Source organism: Echeneis naucrates, chromosome 21, assembly GCF_900963305.1.
Source record: "Echeneis naucrates chromosome 21, fEcheNa1.1, whole genome shotgun sequence".
NCBI lineage: Eukaryota > Metazoa > Chordata > Actinopteri > Carangiformes > Echeneidae > Echeneis > Echeneis naucrates.
The window spans coordinates 8875870-8898022 of record NC_042531.1 but is presented as its reverse complement, the minus strand read 5'-3'; the positions used below and the strand labels follow the sequence as shown (position 1 = coordinate 8898022).

Here is a 22153-nt window from a genome sequence, read left to right as displayed (position 1 = left end):
CTCCTGTGACTTATGAAAAGTAGAAGAAGAAGCTAGTTATTGGAATGAGTGCCAGCTGTTCAAAAATTGGAATTTAAAAGAAAAATCCTATTTTTTATTCTTGCAGAGTTAAAGAGTAAGATTCAGGGCAGCATTTTATATATATATATATATATATATATATATATACACACACACAGAGAGAGAGAGAGGCTGATTAGTGTGGAGAGGCTCAATTTGGACTCTTGTTTTTTCCTCATAGCACGCACAGAACAATCAAACATTTCTATAATAATAATAATAATGTATAGTAATTTGTGCCTTACTGTTTCACTTCCTGTCTAAAAGCATCCTAGCCTTACATTTTGAAAATGTAAGAGTAATGAATCAAAATGAAAATGGTATTCATTTAAAAGTTATAATTTACACTTCACCGGGGAAAATGTGGTAAAGTCTGCTTTTTGCATCATCACAGGAATAAATGGCTGAGTAAGAAACGGACCCCCTACATTTAGCATTGGCCTCTCACTGTGGAGAAGTAATTACATTTGAGATCACATATGCATATGACATTTCAGTAAAAGCATAGAAATGTAACTTGTGTACCACTCTCGGGAACGCCATTCTTTGTTGAAGTTATTTTTACAGGTAGCAGACCCACCAACGTGTCTGAGGTGAGATTGCTCATGTTTTACACTGGCTCTTTATGTTGAACTGAAAAGGTATACGTATGTCACAGTACCTTAAAACCCTGAACGAAGATTTTGTAATCCTTGGAAGAAAGAAAAAAAAAAAAAAAAAAAAGATTGTGGTTGATAAAACAATTTGTTTTCTGCTTGAGCCCTAACACTTTGGTTTTGTCAGTTCAACACATTACAACAGACTATAGAAGACAGACTGAAGATTTAGTTTTCCATCTCAACTGAGCTGCAACAGGAAGATATTGAGAAAATGAGAAGATGAAGAAAGGAAATGAGTAACTATCGGGCCACGCACTGCCATGTGACTTTGAAATGATTGGGTTAATCAATAACACAACACCAAATGAATTGACAATTATTTTGATAAGTCTTGTTTAAGCAAAAATTTAAAATATTGCAACTTATTAAAAGTATGCTTTCCCTTAGCGTACATTAAAGTAAATGGAATGAATATCTTTGGTTTTAGACTGGAGGTGAAATAAAAAATAGATCAATAAAATAATCTGATGTTCAGGTCACAATAATAATGCATGCTACAGCTCAGTGCTTTGATCAAACTCACCAGTGGTAAAGCCACAATTTCTCTTAATCTGTGAAAAGCAGCATTATAAAATGACTTTATTCAACTATTTTGTTAACGAAGAGTCAAGTTCCCACAAGAGATCCTTTACAGAAAGAGGTGATCAGATGAAAGTTGAAGAGCCAGTGGCTATTTTACGCCTGATGACCAGACTGAGCTTTTCAACAATTCAACATCTTGCTTTCTTTCAAATAGGTAACAGTGTCACTAATGCAGATGTTGAACTTTCTGGATTACTATTAATTAACCACAACACACATAGGCAAGCTGGAAAGTAACAATGAATACAACCAAACAAGGAAAGCTACCAATGACTTAAAGGCAGCAGCTGCAGAGGAGGGAGACACTGACGTCAATTAAGCCCCAGCAGATATTTACCAAACTCCAATCAACAGTATAGTCTTCTTGGTCCGCCCAGCCTTAGGGGTAAGTGCACTATTTTACTGGAAAACAGAAAATCAGGCTTATTTTGCTTATTTGTAATTAATTGCAATTAAGTGTGTTGCGGGTGAAGTGATTCAGTTTTCAGATATGAATCTATCCGAACATATTTAGGCCACATGTTTTTGTGTGCTTTTTGAAATGCATTGAGCTTTTGCAGCAGGAAGGTGTCTGTCAACATTTGCATAACGTCAGAAGTTCTCCCTCCTGATCACAACACACTGACTGACCTGTGCTCCTCTCCAGATGGTCCCAGTGATCCTTCACGTCCCTCTGGCCTCGGTGTTTGTGCTGAGCTGCATGTGTGCCGTCCCGCCGCAGGGCCACAGGCCGGGTCACCCTCTGGCTCAGGCGGACACGCTGACGGCCCGCCGTGCCGACCCGCAGTGCTGGGACTCCTCCTCGGCGCAGCTGCTGGAGATCCGGACGCCGACGATCGCTGACACGGTGCCCGCCTTCTGGGACCTGATGATGTCCCTCAGGTCCTCAGACGACAGCAAACACACGGCGCTGTTCTCGGACCTGGCCCGGGTCTTCTGGGACATGTATCTGGACTGCGTGATGTCCAGGAGTCACGGCCTCGGACGGAGACACCTCACCGCTGTCCACTCCCTCATTCCTGACAGTAAGTGTTCCGCCAAACACAAATACTTCAGTGTCTCCTTTTTATACTTTGTCATTATGGATTTTTATTTCACTGCTGAGTTGTGACAGGTTATATACAGAGCTATCATTTGGAAACCTCTTAGGAATGAATCAGTCTGCTGCATTTCTATAAACTATTCCTCATGATATTAAACAGTGGCCAGGCAAGTAAACCAGTACCAATTATATGCTTCCTTATTGGTTAAGTGTGGAAGAAAAGACAGTATTTCAGTATGAATGTGCAGTTTTATTGCCTGATGAAATATTATGAAGACAACAGGATGAAGAAGGTACTCACCTTAAAACACAACAATCCAAAAAAACTTAAAGCTTAAATTATAACTGCTAGAGGAATAGATGGAGGAGCGGTTGAACTGATTATATGTACAATAAACAAATGAAAGTCAATGCATTTCAAAATAATAAAGAAAAGAGATAGAAATCAGTTGATATTATTGATAAAAAGGGACTCTTTAAAGCTTTTTACCCGGATTTTACTTATACTGTTTGCAGACAACCTAAGTAAATACAGGATTTGAAAATTATATTTTAATATAACGTATTGCAGTATTTATATATTTATATATACATATAGAAATTTTGACTTAATTTCAATTACCTTAAAAGAAATATACTAACCAGTGCCACCACTGTACTCAGGCAGCTATCAAACAGTTTCACACTATTTATTTTTGGGTCTGTTAAAAGGTTAAATGTACACAAGTGGCCTAATTTATCTTCTGAACTTGATTTTATCTTTTTATTCCATGAAAAATGCAATAATTCCTTTTTTTTTAAATCAATATCCAGGAGGATATTAGTAAAACTAGAAAATTCCAAGAAATTTTGAAGTGCCACGGGTCGGCGTCCCCTCGCCCGTCGTCCCCTCGCCCGTCGTCCCCTCGCCCGTCAAAGCAGTCCTGCTGAAATTTCCGTTCGGAGAACCGATTGACCTTGATTCACTCAGTGTGTCTGTATATCTGTCTCTTTGTGTGTCTGTGTATATGTGTGAGTGCATCTGTAAATCTGTCTCTGTGTATGTCTGTGTAAATGTGTGAGTAAGTCTGTATATACGACTCTATTTGTGTCTGTGTATACGTGTGAGCGCGTGTCTGTATCTGTCTCTGTGTGTATGTCTGTGTATATGTGTGAGCGTGTGTCTATATCTCTCTATTTCTGTCTGTGTATATGTGTGATTGTGTCTCTGTATATGTGCGAGTGCGTGTCTCTGTGTGTGTCTGTGTATATGTGTGAGTGCGTGTCTATACCTGTCTCTGTGTGTATGTCTGTGTATATGTGTGAGCGTGTGTCTATATCTCTCTATTTCTGTCTGTGTGATTGTGTCTGTGTATATGTGTGAGTGCGTGTCTCTGTGTGTGTCTGTGTGTGTCTGTGTATATGTGTGAGCGCGTGTCTATATCTGTCTCTGTGTGTATGTCTGTGTATATGTGTGAGCGTGTGTCTATATCTCTCTATTTCTGTCTGTGTATATGTGCGATTGTGTCTCTGTGTGTGTCTGTTTATATGTGTGAGTGCTCAAGGTCAGAGGTCAAGGTCTTCTGAGCCGTTGAAACTTTGAACGGCGTTTCTGTGACAAAGTATGACGAAGCAGCGAGGCTCCAAAGTGAGGTGGGTTTAATCCACAGCAACAGCTGCACACAGACCTGTGCTGAGGGACCTGCGGTTGCCACGGTGATTTGAGAATTCAGTCTGGTCAGAGCTCAGACTCCCTCCAAAACTCTCTCAAAATTGGCTTTTGACCACCTCCCGAACTGCTTCGAATTGCGAGCAAACCGTAGCTCCGTTCCCAAAAGCGAAAACACCGTGAGAGGCAGAAGAGTCTGGGGATTCCAGCAGTCTTTGTTTGATTTGAAAAGTCCTTAAAATGAGCGTGTAGGGACAGTGCGAAGTCAGAGTGAAATTGTTTTTAGTGAAACCTTGATTTGCATTGCAGTCAATTGGGGCAAAAGCAGGTGTTGCTGGCGCTCTGAGCGCAACTGTGTAAATTTGGTGAGGAGTAGAGCTTTCAAACTTAGATTTTCTGAATCCCAAGACCTGTGTCTACGTTTTCCCAAAAAATCATTTGCCTCCCTTTCACGGTTTGGCCGTGAGCTCGAGTTAAAAATGAAAATGTGGGTGAAATTTTCACAGTGCTCTCACTCTAGTTAACGACCCTCTCCACTCTAACTTGGAGGAAAAAGTGAATCGGACTGCTCCTTTGAACGCTCGTAGTTCGAAAACCGTACAACTTAGGAGAAAAAGGTTTGATGTTCTGGAAAGAGCACAAGATTTCCTCCGTTTTGACGTTTGAATGACATTTCTAGGCGCACGTATGACTGAGCTACGCGACTGAGAAAATAGGTGAAATTCGGAGGCGATTTTTCTTCGGATCCCATTCATTCCTATGGAGAATTTTTGCTGGTTTTTTGGGAATAACTTTGGGAAAAATCGAAAAATCTACTCCCCAGAACTTAGCACACTTGTCCCGATCGAGCCGCACGTTTTGATATATATATTGTAGGGCTACGTCAAGCGGTACGACCCGCATTAACTGCCGAAAATGTGACGGAATAATAAGAATAAGAATACTAGAAAATTCCAAGAAATTTTGAAGTGCCACGGCGTCCCCTCGCCCGTCGTCCCCTCGCCCGCCCGTCGTCCCCTCGCCCGTCGCCCCCTCGCCCGTCGCCCCTCGCCCGGACGAGCAACCCACGTACCGTCATGATGTCTATTTGCTCTCTATTTCTGTCTGTGTATATGTGTGATTGTGTCTGTGTATATGTGTGAGTGCGTGTCTATATCTGTCTCTGTATGTATGTCTGTGTATATGTGTGAGCGTGTGTCTATATCTCTCTATTTCTGTCTGTGTATATGTGTGATTGTGTCTCTGTGTGTGTCTGTTTATATGTGTCTCTGTGTGTGTCTGTGTATATGTGTGAGTGCGTCTGTATATATGTCTCTGTGTATGTCTGTGTACATGTGTGAGCGTGTGTCTATATCTCTGTATTTCTGTCTGTGTATATGTGTGATTGTGTCTGTGTATATGTGTGAGTGCGTGTCTCTTTGTGTGTCTGTGTATACGTGTGAGTGCGTGTCTATATCTGTCTCTGTGTATGTCTGTGTATATGTGTGAGCGTGTGTCTATATGTCTCTATTTCTGTCTGTGTATATGTGTGATTGTGTCTGTGTATATGTGTGAGTGCGTGTCTCTTTGTGTGTCTGTGTATACGTGTGAGTGCGTGTCTATATCTGTCTCTGTGTATGTCTGTGTATATGTGTGAGCGTGTGTCTATATCTCTGTATTTCTGTCTGTGTATATGTGTGATTGTGTCTCTGTATATGTGTGAGTGCGTGTCTCTGTGTGTGTCTGTGTGTGTCTGTGTATATGTGTGAGTGCTCAAGGTCAGAGGTCAAGGTCTTCTGAGCCGTTTAAACTTTGAACGGCGTTTCTGTGACAAAGTATGACGAAGCAGCGAGGCTCCAAAGTGAGGTGGGTTTAATCCACAGCAACAGCTTCACACAGACCTGAGCTGAGGGACCTGCGGTTGCCACGGTGATTTGAGAATTCAGTCTGGTCAGAGCTCAGACTCCCGCCAAAACTCTCCCAAAATTGGCTTTTGACCACCTCCCGAACTGCTTCGAATTGCGAGCAAACCGTAGCTCCGTTCCCAAAAGCGAAAACACCGTGAGAGGCAGAAGAGTCTGGGGATTCCAGCAGTCTTTGTTTGATTTGAAAAGTCCTTAAAATGAGCGTGTAGGGACAGTGCGAAGTCAGAGTGAAATTGTTTTTAGTGAAACCTTGATTTGCATTGCAGTCAATTGGGGCAAAAGCAGGTGTTGCTGGCGCTCTGAGCGCTCCTGTGTAAATTTGGTGAGGAGTAGAGCTGTCAAACTTAGATTTTCTGAATCCCAAGACCTGTGTCTACGTTTTCCCAAAAAATCATTTGCGTCCCTTTCACGGTTTGGCCGTGAGCTCGAGTTAAAAATGGAAATGTGGCTGAATTTTTCACAGTGCTCTCACTCTAGTTAACGAGCGTCTCCACTCTAACTTGGAGGAAAAAGTGAATCGGACTGCTCCTTTGAACGCTCGTAGTTCGAAAACCGTACAACTTAGGAGAAAAAGGTTTGATGTTCTGGAAAGAGCACAAGATTTCCTCCGTTTTGACGTTTGAATGACAGTTCTAGGTGCACGTATGACTGAGCTACGCGACTGAGAAAATAGGTGAAATTCGGAGAAGATTTTTCTCCGAATTTTTCTCCGAGCGTGTGTCTATATCTCTCTATTTCTGTCTGTGTATATGTGCGATTGTGTCTCTGTGTGTGTCTGTTTATATGTGTCTCTGTGTGTGTCTGTTTATATGTGTGAGTGCTCAAGGTCAGAGGTCAAGGTCTTGTGAGCCGTTTAAACTTTGAACGGCGTTTCTGTGACAAAGTATGACGAAGCAGCGAGGCTCCAAAGTGAGGTGGGTTTAATCCACAGCAACAGCTGCACACAGACCTGTGCTGAGGGACCTGCGGTTGCCACGGTGATTTGAGAATTCAGTCTGGTCAGAGCTGAGACTCCCTCCAAAACTCTCCCAAAATTGGCTTTTGACCACCTCCCGAACTGCTTCGAATTGCGAGCAAACCGTAGCTCCGTTCCCAAAAGCGAAAACACCGTGAGAGGCAGAAGAGTCTGGGGATTCCAGCAGTCTTTGTTTGATTTGAAAAGTCCTTAAAATGAGCGTGTAGGGACAGTGCGAAGTCAGAGTGAAATTGTTTTTAGTGAAACCTTGATTTGCATTGCAGTCAATTGGGGCAAAAGCAGGTGTTGCTGGCGCTCTGAGCGCAACTGTGTAAATTTGGTGAGGAGTAGAGCTGTCAAACTTAGATTTTATGAATCCCAAGACCTGTGTCTACGTTTTCCCAAAAAATCATTTGCCTCCCTTTCACGGTTTGGCCGTGAGCTCGAGTTAAAAATGAAAATGTGGGTGAATTTTTCACAGTGCTCTCACTCTAGTTAACGACCCTCTCCACTCTAACTTGGAGGAAAAAGTGAATCGGACTGCTCCTTTGAACGCTCGTAGTTCGAAAACCGTACAACTTAGGAGAAAAAGGTTTGATGTTCTGGAAAGAGCACAAGATTTCCTCCGTTTTGACGTTTGAATGACATTTCTAGGCGCACGTATGACTGAGCTACGCGACTGAGAAAATAGGTGAAATTCTGAGGCGATTTTTCTCCAAACCCCATTCATTCCTATGGAGAATTTTTGCTGGTTTTTTGGGAATAACTTTGGGAAAAATGGGAATATCGACTACCCAGAACTTAGCACACTTGTCCCGATCGAGCCGCACGTTTTGATATATATATTGTAGGGCTACGTCAAGCGGTACGACCCGCATTAACTGCCGAAAATGTGACGGAATAATAATAATATTAAGAAGAAGAATAATAATAAGTATGGACAAGATTAAGTAGTGCCTCGTGCTATGCACAGAGGCCACTACGTGGCCTCTGTGCTTATAGCCCGTGGCACTAAATAATAAGTATGGGCGAAGAATAAGTAGTGCCTCGTGCTATGCACAGAGGCCACTACTTCTACTGTGTAGAAGTAGTGCCCTCTGTGCTTATAGCCCGTGGCACTAAACTAGAAAATTCCAAGAAATTTTGAAGTGCCACGGGTCGGCGTCCCCTCGCCCGTCGTCCCCTCGCCCGTCGTCCCCTCGCCCGTCGTCCCCTCGCCCGTCAAAGCAATCCTGCTGAAATTTCCGTTTGGAGAACCGATTGACCTTGATTCAGTCAGTGTGTCTGTATATCTGTCTCTTTGTGTGTCTGTGTATATGTGTGAGTGCATCTGTATATCTGTCTCTGTGTATGTCTGTGTAAATGTGTGAGTACGTCCGTATATACGACTCTATTTGTGTCTGTGTATACGTGTGAGCGCGTGTATATATCTGTCTCTGTGTGTATGTCTGTGTATATGTGTGAGCGTGTGTCTATATCTCTCTATTTCTGTCTGTGTACATGTGCGATTGTGTCTCTGTATATGTGCGAGTGCGTGTCTCTGTGTGTGTCTGTGTATATGTGTGAGTGCGTGTCTCTGTGTGTGTCTGTTTATATGTGTCTCTGTGTGTGTCTGTGTATATGTGTGAGCGCGTGTCTCTGTGTGTGTCTGTGTATACGTGTGAGCGCGTGTCTATACCTGTCTCTGTGTGTATGTCTGTGTATATGTGTGAGCGTGTGTCTATATCTCTCTATTTCTGTCTGTGTATATGTGCGATTGTGTCTCTGTATATGTGCGAGTGCGTGTCTCTGTGTGTGTCTGTGTATACGTGTGAGCGTGTGTCTATATCTCTCTATTTCTGTCTGTGTATATGTGCGATTGTGTCTCTGTGTGTGTCTGTTTATATGTGTCTCTGTGTGTGTCTGTTTATATGTGTGAGTGTTCAGGGTCAGAGGTCAAGGTCTTCTGAGCCGTTTAAACTTTGAACGGCGTTTCTGTGACAATGTATGACGAAGCAGCGAGGCTCCAAAGTGAGGTGGGTTTAATCCACAGCAACAGCTGCACACAGACCTGAGCTGAGGGACCTGCGGTTGCCACGGTGATTTGAGAATTCAGTCTGGTCAGAGCTCAGACTCCCTCCAAAACTCTCTCAAAATTGGCTTTTGACCACCTCCCGAACTGCTTCGAATTGCGAGCAAACCGTAGCTCCGTTCCCAAAAGCGAAAACACCGTGAGAGGCAGAAGAGTCTGGGGATTCCAGCAGTCTTTGTTTGATTTGAAAAGTCCTTAAAATGAGCGTGTAGGGACAGTGCGAAGTCAGAGTGAAATTGTTTTTAGTGAAACCTTGATTTGCATTGCAGTCAATTGGGGCAAAAGCAGGTGTTGCTGGCGCTCTGAGCGCAACTGTGTAAATTTGGTGAGGAGTAGAGCTGTCAAACTTAGATTTTATGAATCCCAAGACCTGTGTCTACGTTTTCCCAAAAAATCATTTGCCTCCCTTTCACGGTTTGGCCGTGAGCTCGAGTTAAAAATGAAAATGTGGGTGAAATTTTCACAGTGCTCTCACTCTAGTTAACGACCCTCTCCACTCTAACTTGGAGGAAAAAGTGAATCGGACTGCTCCTTTGAGAGGTCATATATCGAAAACCGTACAACTTAGGAGAAAAAGGTTTGATGTTCTGGAAAGAGCACAAGATTTCCTCCGTTTTAACGTTTGAATGACATTTCTAGGCGCACGTATGACTGAGCTACGCGACTGAGAAAATAGGTGAAATTCGGAGGCGATTTTTCTCCAAACCCCATTCATTCCTATGGAAGATTTTTTGCTGGTTTTTTGGGAATAACTTTGGGAAAAATCGGAAAATCTACTCCCCAGAACTTAGCACACTTGTCCCGATCGAGCCGCACGTTTTGATATATATATTGCAGGGCTACGTCAAGCGGTACGACCCGCATTAACTGCCGAAAAACGTGCTATAATAAGAATAACTAGAAAATTCCAAGAAATTTTGAAGTGCCACGGGTCGGCGTCCCCTCGCCCGTCGTCCCCTCGCCCGTCGTCCCCTCGCCCGTCAAAGCAATCCTGCTGAAATTTCCGTTCGGAGAACCGATTGACCTTGATTCAGTCAGTGTGTCTGTATATCTGTCTCTTTGTGTGTCTGTGTATATGTGCGAGTGCATCTGTATATCTGTCTCTGTGTATGTCTGTGTAAATGTGTGAGTACGTCTGTATATACGACTCTATTTGTGTCTGTGTATATGTGTGAGTGCGTGTCTCTGTGTGTGTCTGTGTGTGTCTGTGTATATGTGTGAGTGCGTCTGTATATATGTCTCTGTGTATGTCTGTGTATATGTGTGATTGTGTCTGTGTATATGTGTGAGTGCATCTGTATATCTGTCTCTGTGTATGTCTGTGTAAATGTGTGAGTACGTCTGTATATACGACTCTATTTGTGTCTGTGTATATGTGTGAGTGCGTGTCTATATCTGTCTCTGTGTGTATGTCTGTGTATATGTGTGAGCGTGTGTCTATATCTCTCTATTTCTGTCTGTGTATATGTGCGATTGTGTCTCTGTATATGTGCGAGTGCGTGTCTCTGTGTGTGTCTGTGTATATGTGTGAGTGCGTGTCTATATCTGTCTCTGTGTGTATGTCTGTGTATATGTGTGAGCGTGTGTCTATATCTCTCTATTTCTGTCTGTGTATATGTGCGATTGTGTCTCTGTGTGTGTGCGAGTGCGTGTCTCTGTGTGTGTCTGTTTATACGTGTGAGCGCGTGTCTATACCTGTCTCTGTGTGTATGTCTGTGTATATGTGTGAGCGTGTGTCTATATCTCTCTATTTCTGTCTGTGTATATGTGCGATTGTGTCTCTGTGTGTGTCTGTTTATATGTGTCTCTGTGTGTGTCTGTTTATATGTGTGAGTGCTCAAGGTCAGAGGTCAAGGTCTTGTGAGCCGTTTAAACTTTGAACGGCGTTTCTGTGACAAAGTATGACGAAGCAGCGAGGCTCCAAAGTGAGGTGGGTTTAATCTACAGCAACAGCTGCACACAGACCTGTGCTGAGGGACCTGCGGTTGCCACGGTGATTTGAGAATTCAGTCTGGTCAGAGCTCAGACTCCCTCCAAAACTCTCCCAAAATTGGCTTTTGACCACCTCCCGAACTGCTTCGAATTGCGAGCAAACCGTAGCTCCGTTCCCAAAAGCGAAAACACCGTGAGAGGCAGAAGAGTCTGGGGATTCCAGCAGTCTTTGTTTGATTTGAAAAGTCCTTAAAATGAGCGTGTAGGGACAGTGCGAAGTCAGAGTGAAATTGTTTTTAGTGAAACCTTGATTTGCATTGCAGTCAATTGGGGCAAAAGCAGGTGTTGCTGGCGCTCTGAGCGCAACTGTGTAAATTTGGTGAGGAGTAGAGCTGTCAAACTTAGATTTTATGAATCCCAAGACCTGTGTCTACGTTTCCCCAAAAAATCATTTGCCTCCCTTTCACGGTTTGGCCGTGAGCTCGAGTTAAAAATGAAAATGTGGGTGAAATTTTCACAGTGCTCTCACTCTAGTTAACGACCCTCTCCACTCTAACTTGGAGGAAAAAGTGAATCGGACTGCTCCTTTGAACGCTCGTAGTTCGAAAACCGTACAACTTAGGAGAAAAAGGTTTGATGTTCTGGAAAGAGCACAAGATTTCCTCCGTTTTGACGTTTGAATGACATTTCTAGGCGCACGTATGACTGAGCTACGCGACTGAGAAAATAGGTGAAATTCGGAGGCGATTTCTCTTCGGACCCCATTCATTCCTATGGAAGATTTTCGGTGGTTTTTTGGGAATAACTTTGGGACGAATGGGAATATCGACTACCCAGAACTTAGCACACTTGTCACGATCGAGCCGCACGTTTTGATATATATATTGTTGGGCTACGTCAAGCGGTACGGCCCGCATTAACTGCCGAAAAACGGCGGAATAATAATAATAACAAGAAATTTTGAAGTGCCACGGGTCGGCGTCCCCTCGCCCGTCGTCCCCTCGCCCGTCGTCCCCTCGCCCGTCAAAGCAATCCTGCTGAAATTTCCGTTCGGAGAACCGATTGATTCAGTCAGTGTGTCTGTATATCTGTCTCTTTGTGTGTCTGTGTATATGTGTGAGTGCATCTGTATATCTGTCTCTGTGTATGTCTGTGTAAATGTGTGAGTACGTCTGTATATACGACTCTATTTGTGTCTGTGTATATGTGTGAGCGCGTGTCTATATCTGTCTCTGTGTGTATGTCTGTGTATATGTGTGAGCGTGTGTCTATATCTCTCTATTTCTGTCTGTGTATATGTGCGATTGTGTCTCTGTATATGTGCGAGTGCGTGTCTCTGTGTGTGTCTGTGTATATGTGTGAGTGCGTGTCTATACCTGTCTCTGTGTGTATGTCTGTGTATATGTGTGAGCGTGTGTCTATATCTCTCTATTTCTGTCTGTGTGATTGTGTCTGTGTATACGTGTGAGTGCGTGTCTCTGTGTGTGTCTGTGTGTGTCTGTGTATATGTGTGAGCGCGTGTCTATATCTGTCTCTGTGTGTATGTCTGTGTATATGTGTGAGCGTGTGTCTATATCTCTCTATTTCTGTCTGTGTATATGTGCGATTGTGTCTCCGTGTGTGTCTGTTTATATGTGTCTCTGTGTGTGTCTGTTTATATGTGTGAGTGCTCAAGGTCAGAGGTCAAGGTCTTCTGAGCCGTTTAAACTTTGAACGGCGTTTCTGTGACAAAGTATGACGAAGCAGCGAGGCTCCAAAGTGAGGTGGGTTTAATCCACAGCAACAGCTGCACACAGACCTGTGCTGAGGGACCTGCGGTTGCCACGGTGATTTGAGAATTCAGTCTGGTCAGAGCTCAGACTCCCTCCAAAACTCTCTCAAAATTGGCTTTTGACCACCTCCCGAACTGCTTCGAATTGCGAGCAAACCGTAGCTCCGTTCCCAAAAGCGAAAACACCGTGAGAGGCAGAAGAGTCTGGGGATTCCAGCAGTCTTTGTTTGATTTGAAAAGTCCTTAAAATGAGCGTGTAGGGACAGTGCGAAGTCAGAGTGAAATTGTTTTTAGTGAAACCTTGATTTGCATTGCAGTCAATTGGGGCAAAAGCAGGTGTTGCTGGCGCTCTGAGCGCAACTGTGTAAATTTGGTGAGGAGTAGAGCTGTCAAACTTAGATTTTCTGAATCCCAAGACCTGTGTCTACGTTTTCCCAAAAAATCATTTGCCTCCCTTTCACGGTTTGGCCGTGAGCTCGAGTTAAAAATGAAAATGTGGGTGAAATTTTCACAGTGCTCTCACTCTAGTTAACGACCCTCTCCACTCTAACTTGGAGGAAAAAGTGAATCGGACTGCTCTTTTGAGAGGTCATATTTCGAAAACCGTACAACTTAGAAGAAAAAGGTTTGGTGTTCTGGAAAGAGCACAAGATTTCCTCCGTTTTGACGTTTGAATGACATTTCTAGGCGCACGTATGACTGAGCTACGCGACTGAGAAAATAGGTGAAATTCGGAGGCGATTTTTCTCCAAACCCCATTCATTCCTATGGAGAATTTTTGCTGGTTTTTTGGGAATAACTTTGGGAAAAATGGGAATATCGACTACCCAGAACTTAGCACACTTGTCCCGATCGAGCCGCACGTTTTGATATATATATTGTAGGGCTACGTCAAGCGGTACGACCCGCATTAACTGCCGAAAATGTGACGGAATAATAAAAATAAGAACTAGAAAATTCCAAGAAATTTTGAAGTGCCACGGGTCGGCGTCCCCTCGCCCGTCGTCCCCTCGCCCGTCGTCCCCTCGCCCGTCAAAGCAATCCTGCTGAAATTTCCGTTCGGAGAACCGATTGATTCAGTCAGTGTGTCTGTATATCTGTCTCTTTGTGTGTCTGTGTATATGTGTGAGTGCATCTGTATATCTGTCTCTGTGTATGTCTGTGTAAATGTGTGAGTACGTCTGTATATACGACTCTATTTGTGTCTGTGTATACGTGTGAGCGCGTGTCTATATCTGTCTCTGTGTGTATGTCTGTGTATATGTGTGAGCGTGTGTCTATATCTCTCTATTTCTGTCTGTGTATATGTGCGATTGTGTCTCTGTATATGTGCGAGTGCGTGTCTCTGTGTGTGTCTGTGTATATGTGTGAGTGCGTGTCTATACCTGTCTCTGTGTGTATGTCTGTGTATATGTGTGAGCGTGTGTCTATATCTCTCTATTTCTGTCTGTGTATATGTGCGATTGTGTCTCTGTATATGTGCGAGTGCGTGTCTCTGTGTGTGTCTGTGTATATGTGTGAGCGCGTGTCTATACCTGTCTCTGTGTGTATGTCTGTGTATATGTGTGAGCGCGTGTCTATATCTCTCTATTTCTGTCTGTGTATATGTGCGATTGTGTCTCTGTATATGTGCGAGTGCGTGTCTCTTTGTGTGTCTCTGTATATATGCGAGCGCGTGTCTCTGTGTGTGTCTGTGTATATGTGTGAGCGCGTGTCTATACCTGTCTCTGTGTGTATGTCTGTGTGTATGTGTGAGCGTGTGTCTATATCTCTCTATTTCTGTCTGTGTATATGTGCGATTGTGTCTCTGTGTGTGTCTGTTTATATGTGTCTCTGTGTGTGTCTGTTTATATGTGTGAGTGCTCGAGGTCAGAGGTCAAGGTCTTCTGAGCCGTTTAAACTTTGAACGGCGTTTCTGTGACAAAGTATGACGAAGCAGCGAGGCTCCAAAGTGAGGTGGGTTTGATCCACAGCAACAGCTGCACACAGACCTGTGCTGAGGGACCTGCGGTTGCCACGGTGATTTGAGAATTCAGTCTGGTCAGAGCTCAGGCTCCCTCCAAAACTCTCCCAAAATTGGCTTTGGACCACCTCCCGAACTGCTTCGAATTGCGAGCAAACCGTAGCTCCGTTCCCAAAAGCGAAAACACCGTGAGAGGCAGAAGAGTCTGGGGATTCCAGCAGTCTTTGTTTGATTTGAAAAGTCCTTAAAATGAGCGTGTAGGGACAGTGCGAAGTCAGAGTGAAATTGTTTTTAGTGAAACCTTGATTTGCATTGCAGTCAATTGGGGCAAAAGCAGGTGTTGCTGGCGCTCTGAGCGCAACTGTGTAAATTTGGTGAGGAGCAGAGCTGTCAAACTTAGATTTTATGAATCCCAAGACCTGTGTCTACGTTTTCCCAAAAAATCATTTGCCTCCCTTTCACGGTTTGGCCGTGAGCTCGAGTTAAAAATGAAAATGTGGGTGAAATTTTCACAGTGCTCTCACTCTAGTTAACGACCCTCTCCACTCTAACTTGGAGGAAAAAGTGAATCGGACTGCTCCTTTGAGAGGTCATATTTCGAAAACCGTACAACTTAGAAGAAAAAGGTTTGGTGTTCTGGAAAGAGCACAAGATTTCCTCCGTTTTGACGTTTGAATGACATTTCTAGGCGCACGTATGACTGAGCTACGCGACTGAGAAAATAGGTGAAATTCGGAGGCGATTTTTCTCCAAACCCCATTCATTCCTATGGAGAATTTTTGCTGGTTTTTTGGGAATAACTTTGGGAAAAATGGGAATATCGACTACCCAGAACTTAGCACACTTGTCCCGATCGAGCCGCACGTTTTGATATATATATTGTAGGGCTACGTCAAGCGGTACGACCCGCATTAACTGCCGAAAATGTGACGGAATAATAATAATATTAAGAAGAAGAATAATAATAAGTATGGACAAGATTAAGTAGTGCCTCGTGCTATGCACAGAGGCCACTACGTGGCCTCTGTGCTTATAGCCCGTGGCACTAAATAATAAGTATGGAGAAGATTAAGTAGTGCCTCGTGCTATGCACAGAGGCCACTACGTGGCCTCTGTGCTTATAGCCCGTGGCACTAAACTAGAAAATTCCAGGGAAATTTTGAAGTGCCACGGGACCCGGGGCCCGTCGTCCGTCGCCCGTCGTTCGTTGCCTTTCGCCCATCGCCCCCCGCCTGGACGAGCAATCCACGTACCGTAATGCTGTTGAAAGCCATCCTGGTGAAATTTCCGTTCGGAGAACCGATTGAGCTTGATTCAGTGAGTGTGTCTGTATATGTGTCTCTTTGTATGTCTGTGTAAATGTGTGAGTGCGTGTCTATATCTGTCTCAGTGTATGTCTGTGTAAATGTGTGAGTGCATCTGTCTATCTGACTGTGTGTGTCTGTGTATATGTGGGAGTACGTCTGGATATCTGTCTCTGTGTGCGTCTGTATATCTGTCTGTATCTGCATCTCTATATCTCTGTGTGTGTCTTTGAGAAGAAATCATTCAAAGTGATGGCCATAGGCCACAGACAGAGTGAGATGAGACCAGCATGACAATTGATCTGTGATTGTGTAGTAAGCGTAGGAGCTATGATAAAGCCTGTGTAAATGTGTGAGTGCATCTGTATATCTGTCTCTGTGTATGTCTGTGTAAATGTGTGAGTGCGTGTCTATATCTGTCTCTATTTGTGTCTGTGTATATGTGTAAGTGTGTCTGGATATGTGTCTCTATTTTGCGTCTGTTTATATGTGTGAATGCGTCTGGATATTTGTCTCTGTGTGTGTATGTGTACATGTGTGAGTGCGTTTGGATATCTGTCTCTGTGTGCGTCTGTATATCTGTCTGTGTCTGCATCTCTATATCTCTGTGTGTGTCTTTGAGAAGAAATCATTCAAAGTGATGGCCATAGGCCACAGACAGAGTCAGATGAGACCAGCGTGACAATTGATCTGTGATTGCGTAGTAAGCGTAGGAGCTATCATAAAGCCTTTCGTCACAAACAGAGTTCAAAGTCTTCTGACCCGTTTAAACTTTGAACAGCGTTTCTGTGACAAAGTGTGACGAAGCAGTGAGGCTCCAAAGTGGGGTGGGTTTGATACACAGACCTGAGCTGAGAGAGATGCGGTCGTCACGGTGTTTGCAACCCGCGTACCGTCATTCTGTCGAAAGCCTTCCTGCTGAAATTTCCGTTCGGAGAACCGATTGAGCTCAATTCAATGAGCGTGTCTGTATATCTGTCTCTGTGTATGTCTGTGTAAATGTGTGAGTGCATCTGTCTATCTGACTGTGTGCATGTCTGTGTACATGTGTGAGTGCGTCTGGATATCTGTCTCTGTGTGCGTCTGTATATCTGTCTGTGTCTACATCTCTATATCTCTGTGTGTGTCTCTGAGAAGAAATCATTCAAAGTGATGGCCATAGGCCACAGACAGAGTGAAATGAGACCAGCATGACAATTGATCTGTGATTGTGTAGTAAGCGTAGGAGCTGTCATAAAGCCTTTCGTCACAAACAGAGGTCAAAGTCTCGTGACCTTGTTAAACTTTGAACGGAGTTTCTGTGACAAAGCACGAGGAAGCAGTGAGGCTCCAAAGTGGGGTGGGTTTGATCCACAGACCTGATCTCTATATCTGTCTCTGTGGATGTCTGTGTACATGTGTGAGTGCATCTGTATATCTGTCTCTGTGTATGTCTGTGTATATGTGTGAGTGCGTCTGTATATCTGTCTCTGTTTGCATCTGTGTACATGTGTGAGTGCGTCTGTATATCTGTCTGTGTCTACATCTCTATATCTCTGTGTGTGTCTTTGAGAAGACATCATTCAAAGTGATGGCCATAGGCCACAGACAGAGTGAGATGAGACCAGCGTGACAATTGATCTGTGATTGCGTAGGAAGCGTAGGAGCTATCATAAAGCCTTTTGTCACAAACAGAGGTCAAAGTCTCGTGACCTTTTTAAACTTTGAACGGAGTTTCTGTGACAAAGCATGACGAAGCAGTGAGGCTCCAAAGTGGGGTGGGTTTGATCCACAGACCTGAGCTGAGAGAGCTGCGGTCGTCACGGTGATTTGAGAATTCGTTCGGGTCAGAGCTCAGACTCTCCCGAAAACGCTCCGAAAAGTGGCTTTTGACCACGTCCCGAACTACTTCGAATTGCGAGCAAACCGTAGCTCCGGTCCGAAAAACGAAAACACCGTGAAAGACAGAAGAGTCTGGAGATTCCGAAAGTCTTTATTTGATTTGAAAAGTCCTTAAAATGAGCGTGTAGGGACAGTGCAAAGACAGAGTGAAATTGTTTTTCGGAAAACCATGATTTGCATTGCAGTCAATTGGGCCAAAAACAGGTGTTTCTGACGCTCTGAGCCCTCCAGTTTAAATTTGGTGAGGAGTAGAGCTCTCAAACTTAGATTTTCTGAATCCCAAGACCTGTGTCTACGTTTTGCCAAAAAATTATTTGTCTCCTTTTCACGGTTTGGCCGTGAGCTCGAGTTAAGCATGAAAATGTCGGTTACTTTTTCACAGTGCTCTCACTCTACTTAACGAGCGGTTACACTCTAACTTTGAGGAAAAAGTGATTCGGACTGCTCCTTTGAGAGCTCGTAGTTTGAAAAGTGGACTGTTTAGGAGAAAAAGGTTTGATTTTGTGGAAAGAGCACAAGATTTCCTCCGTTTTAAAGTTTTAATGATATTTTTAGGTGCACGTATGACTGAGCTATGCGGATGAGAAAAAAGGTGAATTTTTGAGGCGATTTTTCGTCGTCTCCCATGCATTCTCTATGGAAAATTTCGGCTGGTTTTTTGGGAATAACTTTGGGAAAAATCGGAATATCGACTACCCAGAACTTAGCACGCTATTCCCAATCGAGCCGCACGTTTTGATATATATATTGTTGGGGTTCGTTCAGTGGTACGACCCGCATTAACGGACGAAAAAGTGACGGAATAATAATAATAAAAAGAATAATAATAAGTATGGGCGAAGAATAAATAGTGCCTCGTGCTATGCACAGAGGCCACTACTTCTGTAGAAGTAGTGGCCTCTGTGCTTATAGCCCGTGGCACTAAATAAGTATGGACAAGATTAAGTAGTGCCTCGTGCTATGCACAGAGGCCACTACGTGGCCTCTGTGCTTATAGCCCGTGGCACTAAACTAGAAAATTCCAGGGAAATTTTGAAGTGCCACGGGACCCGGGGCCCGTCGTCCGTCGCCCGTCGTTTGTTGCCCGTCGCCCGTCGCCCGTCGCCCCTCGCCCCTCGACTGGACGAGCAACCCGCGTACCGTCATGCTGTTGAAAGCCATCCTGGAGAAATTTCCGTTCGGAGAACCGATTGAGCTTGATTCAGTGAGTGCGTGTCTATATCTGCCTCTATTTCCGTCTGTGTATATGTGTGAGTGCATCTGTCTATCTGACTGTGTGTGTCTGTGTATATGTGGGAGTACGTCTGTATATCTGTCTCTGTGTGCGTCTGTATATCTGTCTGTATCTGGCATCTCTATATCTCTGTGTGTGTCTTTGAGAAGAAATTGAAAGTGATGGCCATAGGCCACAGACAGAGTGAGATGAGACCAGCATGACAATTGATCTGTGATTGTGGAGGAAGCGTAGGAGCTATCATAAAGCCTGTCGTCACAAACAGAGGTCAAAGTCTCGTGACCTTTTTAAACTTTGAACGGAGTTTCTGTGACAAAGCATGACGAAGCAGTGAGGCTCCAAAGTGGGGTGAGTTTGATCCACAGACCTGATCTGTATATCTGTCTCTTTGTATGTCTGTGTAAATGTGTGAGTGCATATGTCTATCTGACTGTATGTATGTCTGTGTATATGTGTGAGTGCGTCTGGATATTTGTCTCTGTGTGTGTCTGTGTACATGTGCGAGTGCGTCTGGATATCTGTCTCTGTGTGCGTCTGTATATCTGTCTGTGTCTGCATCTCTATATCTCTGTGTCTGTCTCTGAGAAGAAATCATTTAAAGTGATGGCCATAGCCCACAGACAGAGTGAGATGAGACCAGCATGACAATTGATCTGTGATTGTGGAGGAAGCGTAGGAGCTATCATAAAGCCTGTCGTCACAAATAGAGGTCAAAGTCTCATGACCTTTTTAAACTTTGAACGGACTTTCTGTGACAAAGCATGACGAAGCATTGAGGCTCCAAAGTGAGGTGGGTTTGATCCACAGCAACAGCTTCACATAGACCTGAGCTGGGAGAGCTGCGGTCATCACGGTGATTTGAGAATTCGCTCAGGTCAGAGCTCAGACTCTCCCATGGCTTTTGACAATGCGCGTGTCTGTATATCTGTCTCTGTGTATGTCTGTGTAAATGTGTGAGTGCGTGTCTATATCTGCCTCTATTTCTGTCTGTGTATATGTGTGAGTGCGTCTGTATATCTGTCTCTGTTTGCGTCTGTGTATATGTGTGAGTGCGTCTGGATATTTGTCTCTGTGTGTGTCTGTGTACATGTGTGAGTGCGTCTGGATATCTGTCTCTGTGTGCGTCTGGATATCTGTCTGTGTCTACATCTCTATATCTCTGTGTGTCTTTGAGAAGAAATCATTCAAAGTGATGGCCATAGGCCACAGAGAGAGTGAGATGAGACCAGCATGACAATTGATCTGTGATTGTGTAGGAAGCGTAGGAGCTATCATAAAGCCTTTCGTCACAAATAGAGGTCAAAGTCTTGTGACCTTTTTAAACTTTGAACGGAGTTTCTGTGACAAAGCATGACGAAGCAGTGAGTCTCCAAAGTGAGGTGGGTTTGATCCACAGACCTGAGCTGAGAGAGATGCGGTCGTCACGGTGATTTGAGAATTCGTTCGGGTCAGAGCTCAGACTCTCCCGAAAACGCTCCGAAAAGTGGCTTTTGACCACGTCCCGAACTACTTCGAATTGCGAGCAAACCGTAGCTCCGGTCCGAAAAACGAAAACACCGTGAAAGACAGAAGAGTCTGGAGATTCCAAAAGTCTTTATTTGATTTGAAAAGTCCTTAAAATGAGCGTGTAGGGACAGTGCGAAGTCAGAGTGAAATTGTTTTTAGTGAAACCTGGATTTGCATTGCAGTCAATTGGGCCAAAAACAGGTGTTTCAGACGCTCTGAGCCCTCCAGTTTAAATTTGGTGAGGAGTAGAGCTCTCAAACTTAGATTTTATGAATCCCAAGACCTGTGTCTACGTTTTGCCAAAAAATAATTTGTCTCCTTTTCACGGTTTGGCCGTGAGCTCGAGTTAAACATGAAAATGTCGGTTACTTTTTCACAGTGCTCTCACTCTACTTAACGAGCGGTTACACTCTAACTTTGAGGAAAAAGTGATTCGGACTGCTCCTTTGAGAGCTCGTAGTTTGAAAAGTGGAGTATTTAGGAGAAAAAGGTTTGATTTTGTGGAAAGAGCACAAGATTTCCTCCGTTTTAAAGTTTGAATGATATTTTTAGGTGCACGTATGACTGAGCTATGTGGATGAGAAAATAGGTGAATTTTTGAGGCGATTTTTCGTCGATTCCAATTCATTCTCTATGGAACATTTTTGCTGGTTTTTTGGGAATAACTTTGGGAAAAATCGGAATATCGACTACCCAGAACTTAGCACGCTATTCCCGATCGAGACGCACGTTTTGATATATATATTGTTGGGCTCCGTCACGCAGTACGACCCGCATTAACGGACGAAAAAGTGACGGAATAATAAGAAGAAGAATAATAAGTATGGACAATATTAAGTAGTGCCTCGTGCTATGCACAGAGGCCACTACGAAGTAGTGTCCTCTGTGCTTATAGCCCGTGGCACTAAATAAGTATGGAGAAGATTAAGTAGTGCCTCGTGCTATGCACAGAGGCCACTACTTCTACTGTGTAGAAGTAGTGCCCTCTGTGCTTATAGCCCGTGGCACTAAATAATAAGTATGGACAAGATTAAGTAGTGCCTCGTGCTATGCACAGAGGCCACTACGTGGCCTCTGTGCTTATAGCCCGTGGCACTAAATTAAGTATGGACAAGATTAAGTAGTGCCTCGTGCTATGCACAGAGGCCACTACGTGGCCTCTGTGCTTATAGCCCGTGGCACTAAATTAGTTTTTAGTCTTTATCTTGATACGTCCATAAACTCTGAATCTTCATTGGAGCCTCTCAAATCTTTTACACATATTTTAGAAGCAATGGCTTGTTAAATGCCCATACAAACGTGCAATATTTCTAAAATGTGTATTTTTAGGTTTTTGTAAAATGTTAAATTCTTGTGGTTCCGTGAAGGGAAAGAGATTACGTGGGTGTTTCATTTGTTACCGTATTTGAAAGTTATTTGGCAGTACATGATGTAATTCTTTCGTCTGAAGGTTTTACTCTTATTATTTTCTGCATGATTAATGCTGTGTATATTTGTCCTTCATAGAGACCTTCAGGTTCAACAGTTCAGGCGTGAACTCACAGTCACTCATCATCAGAGTGAGACGCAGAGGACAGATCAAGACCCTGAAGACTGCACCCAAAGCAAACACAAAGTACCATAAATAATCAGAGAGAGTTT

General features: G+C 43.8%; 1 protein-coding gene across 1 annotated transcript; it reads left to right on the top strand.

The window, feature by feature from the left end:
* The first annotated feature begins 1947 nt into the window (after positions 1-1947).
* On the top strand, positions 1948-22140 carry LOC115062161 (protein FAM237A-like). Its single transcript, XM_029530786.1, has 2 exons — positions 1948-2326; positions 22019-22140. The coding sequence occupies exons 1-2, from the start codon at positions 1948-1950 to the stop codon at positions 22138-22140; spliced, it is 501 nt and encodes a 166-aa protein (XP_029386646.1).
* The last annotated feature ends 13 nt before the right edge of the window (positions 22141-22153 follow it).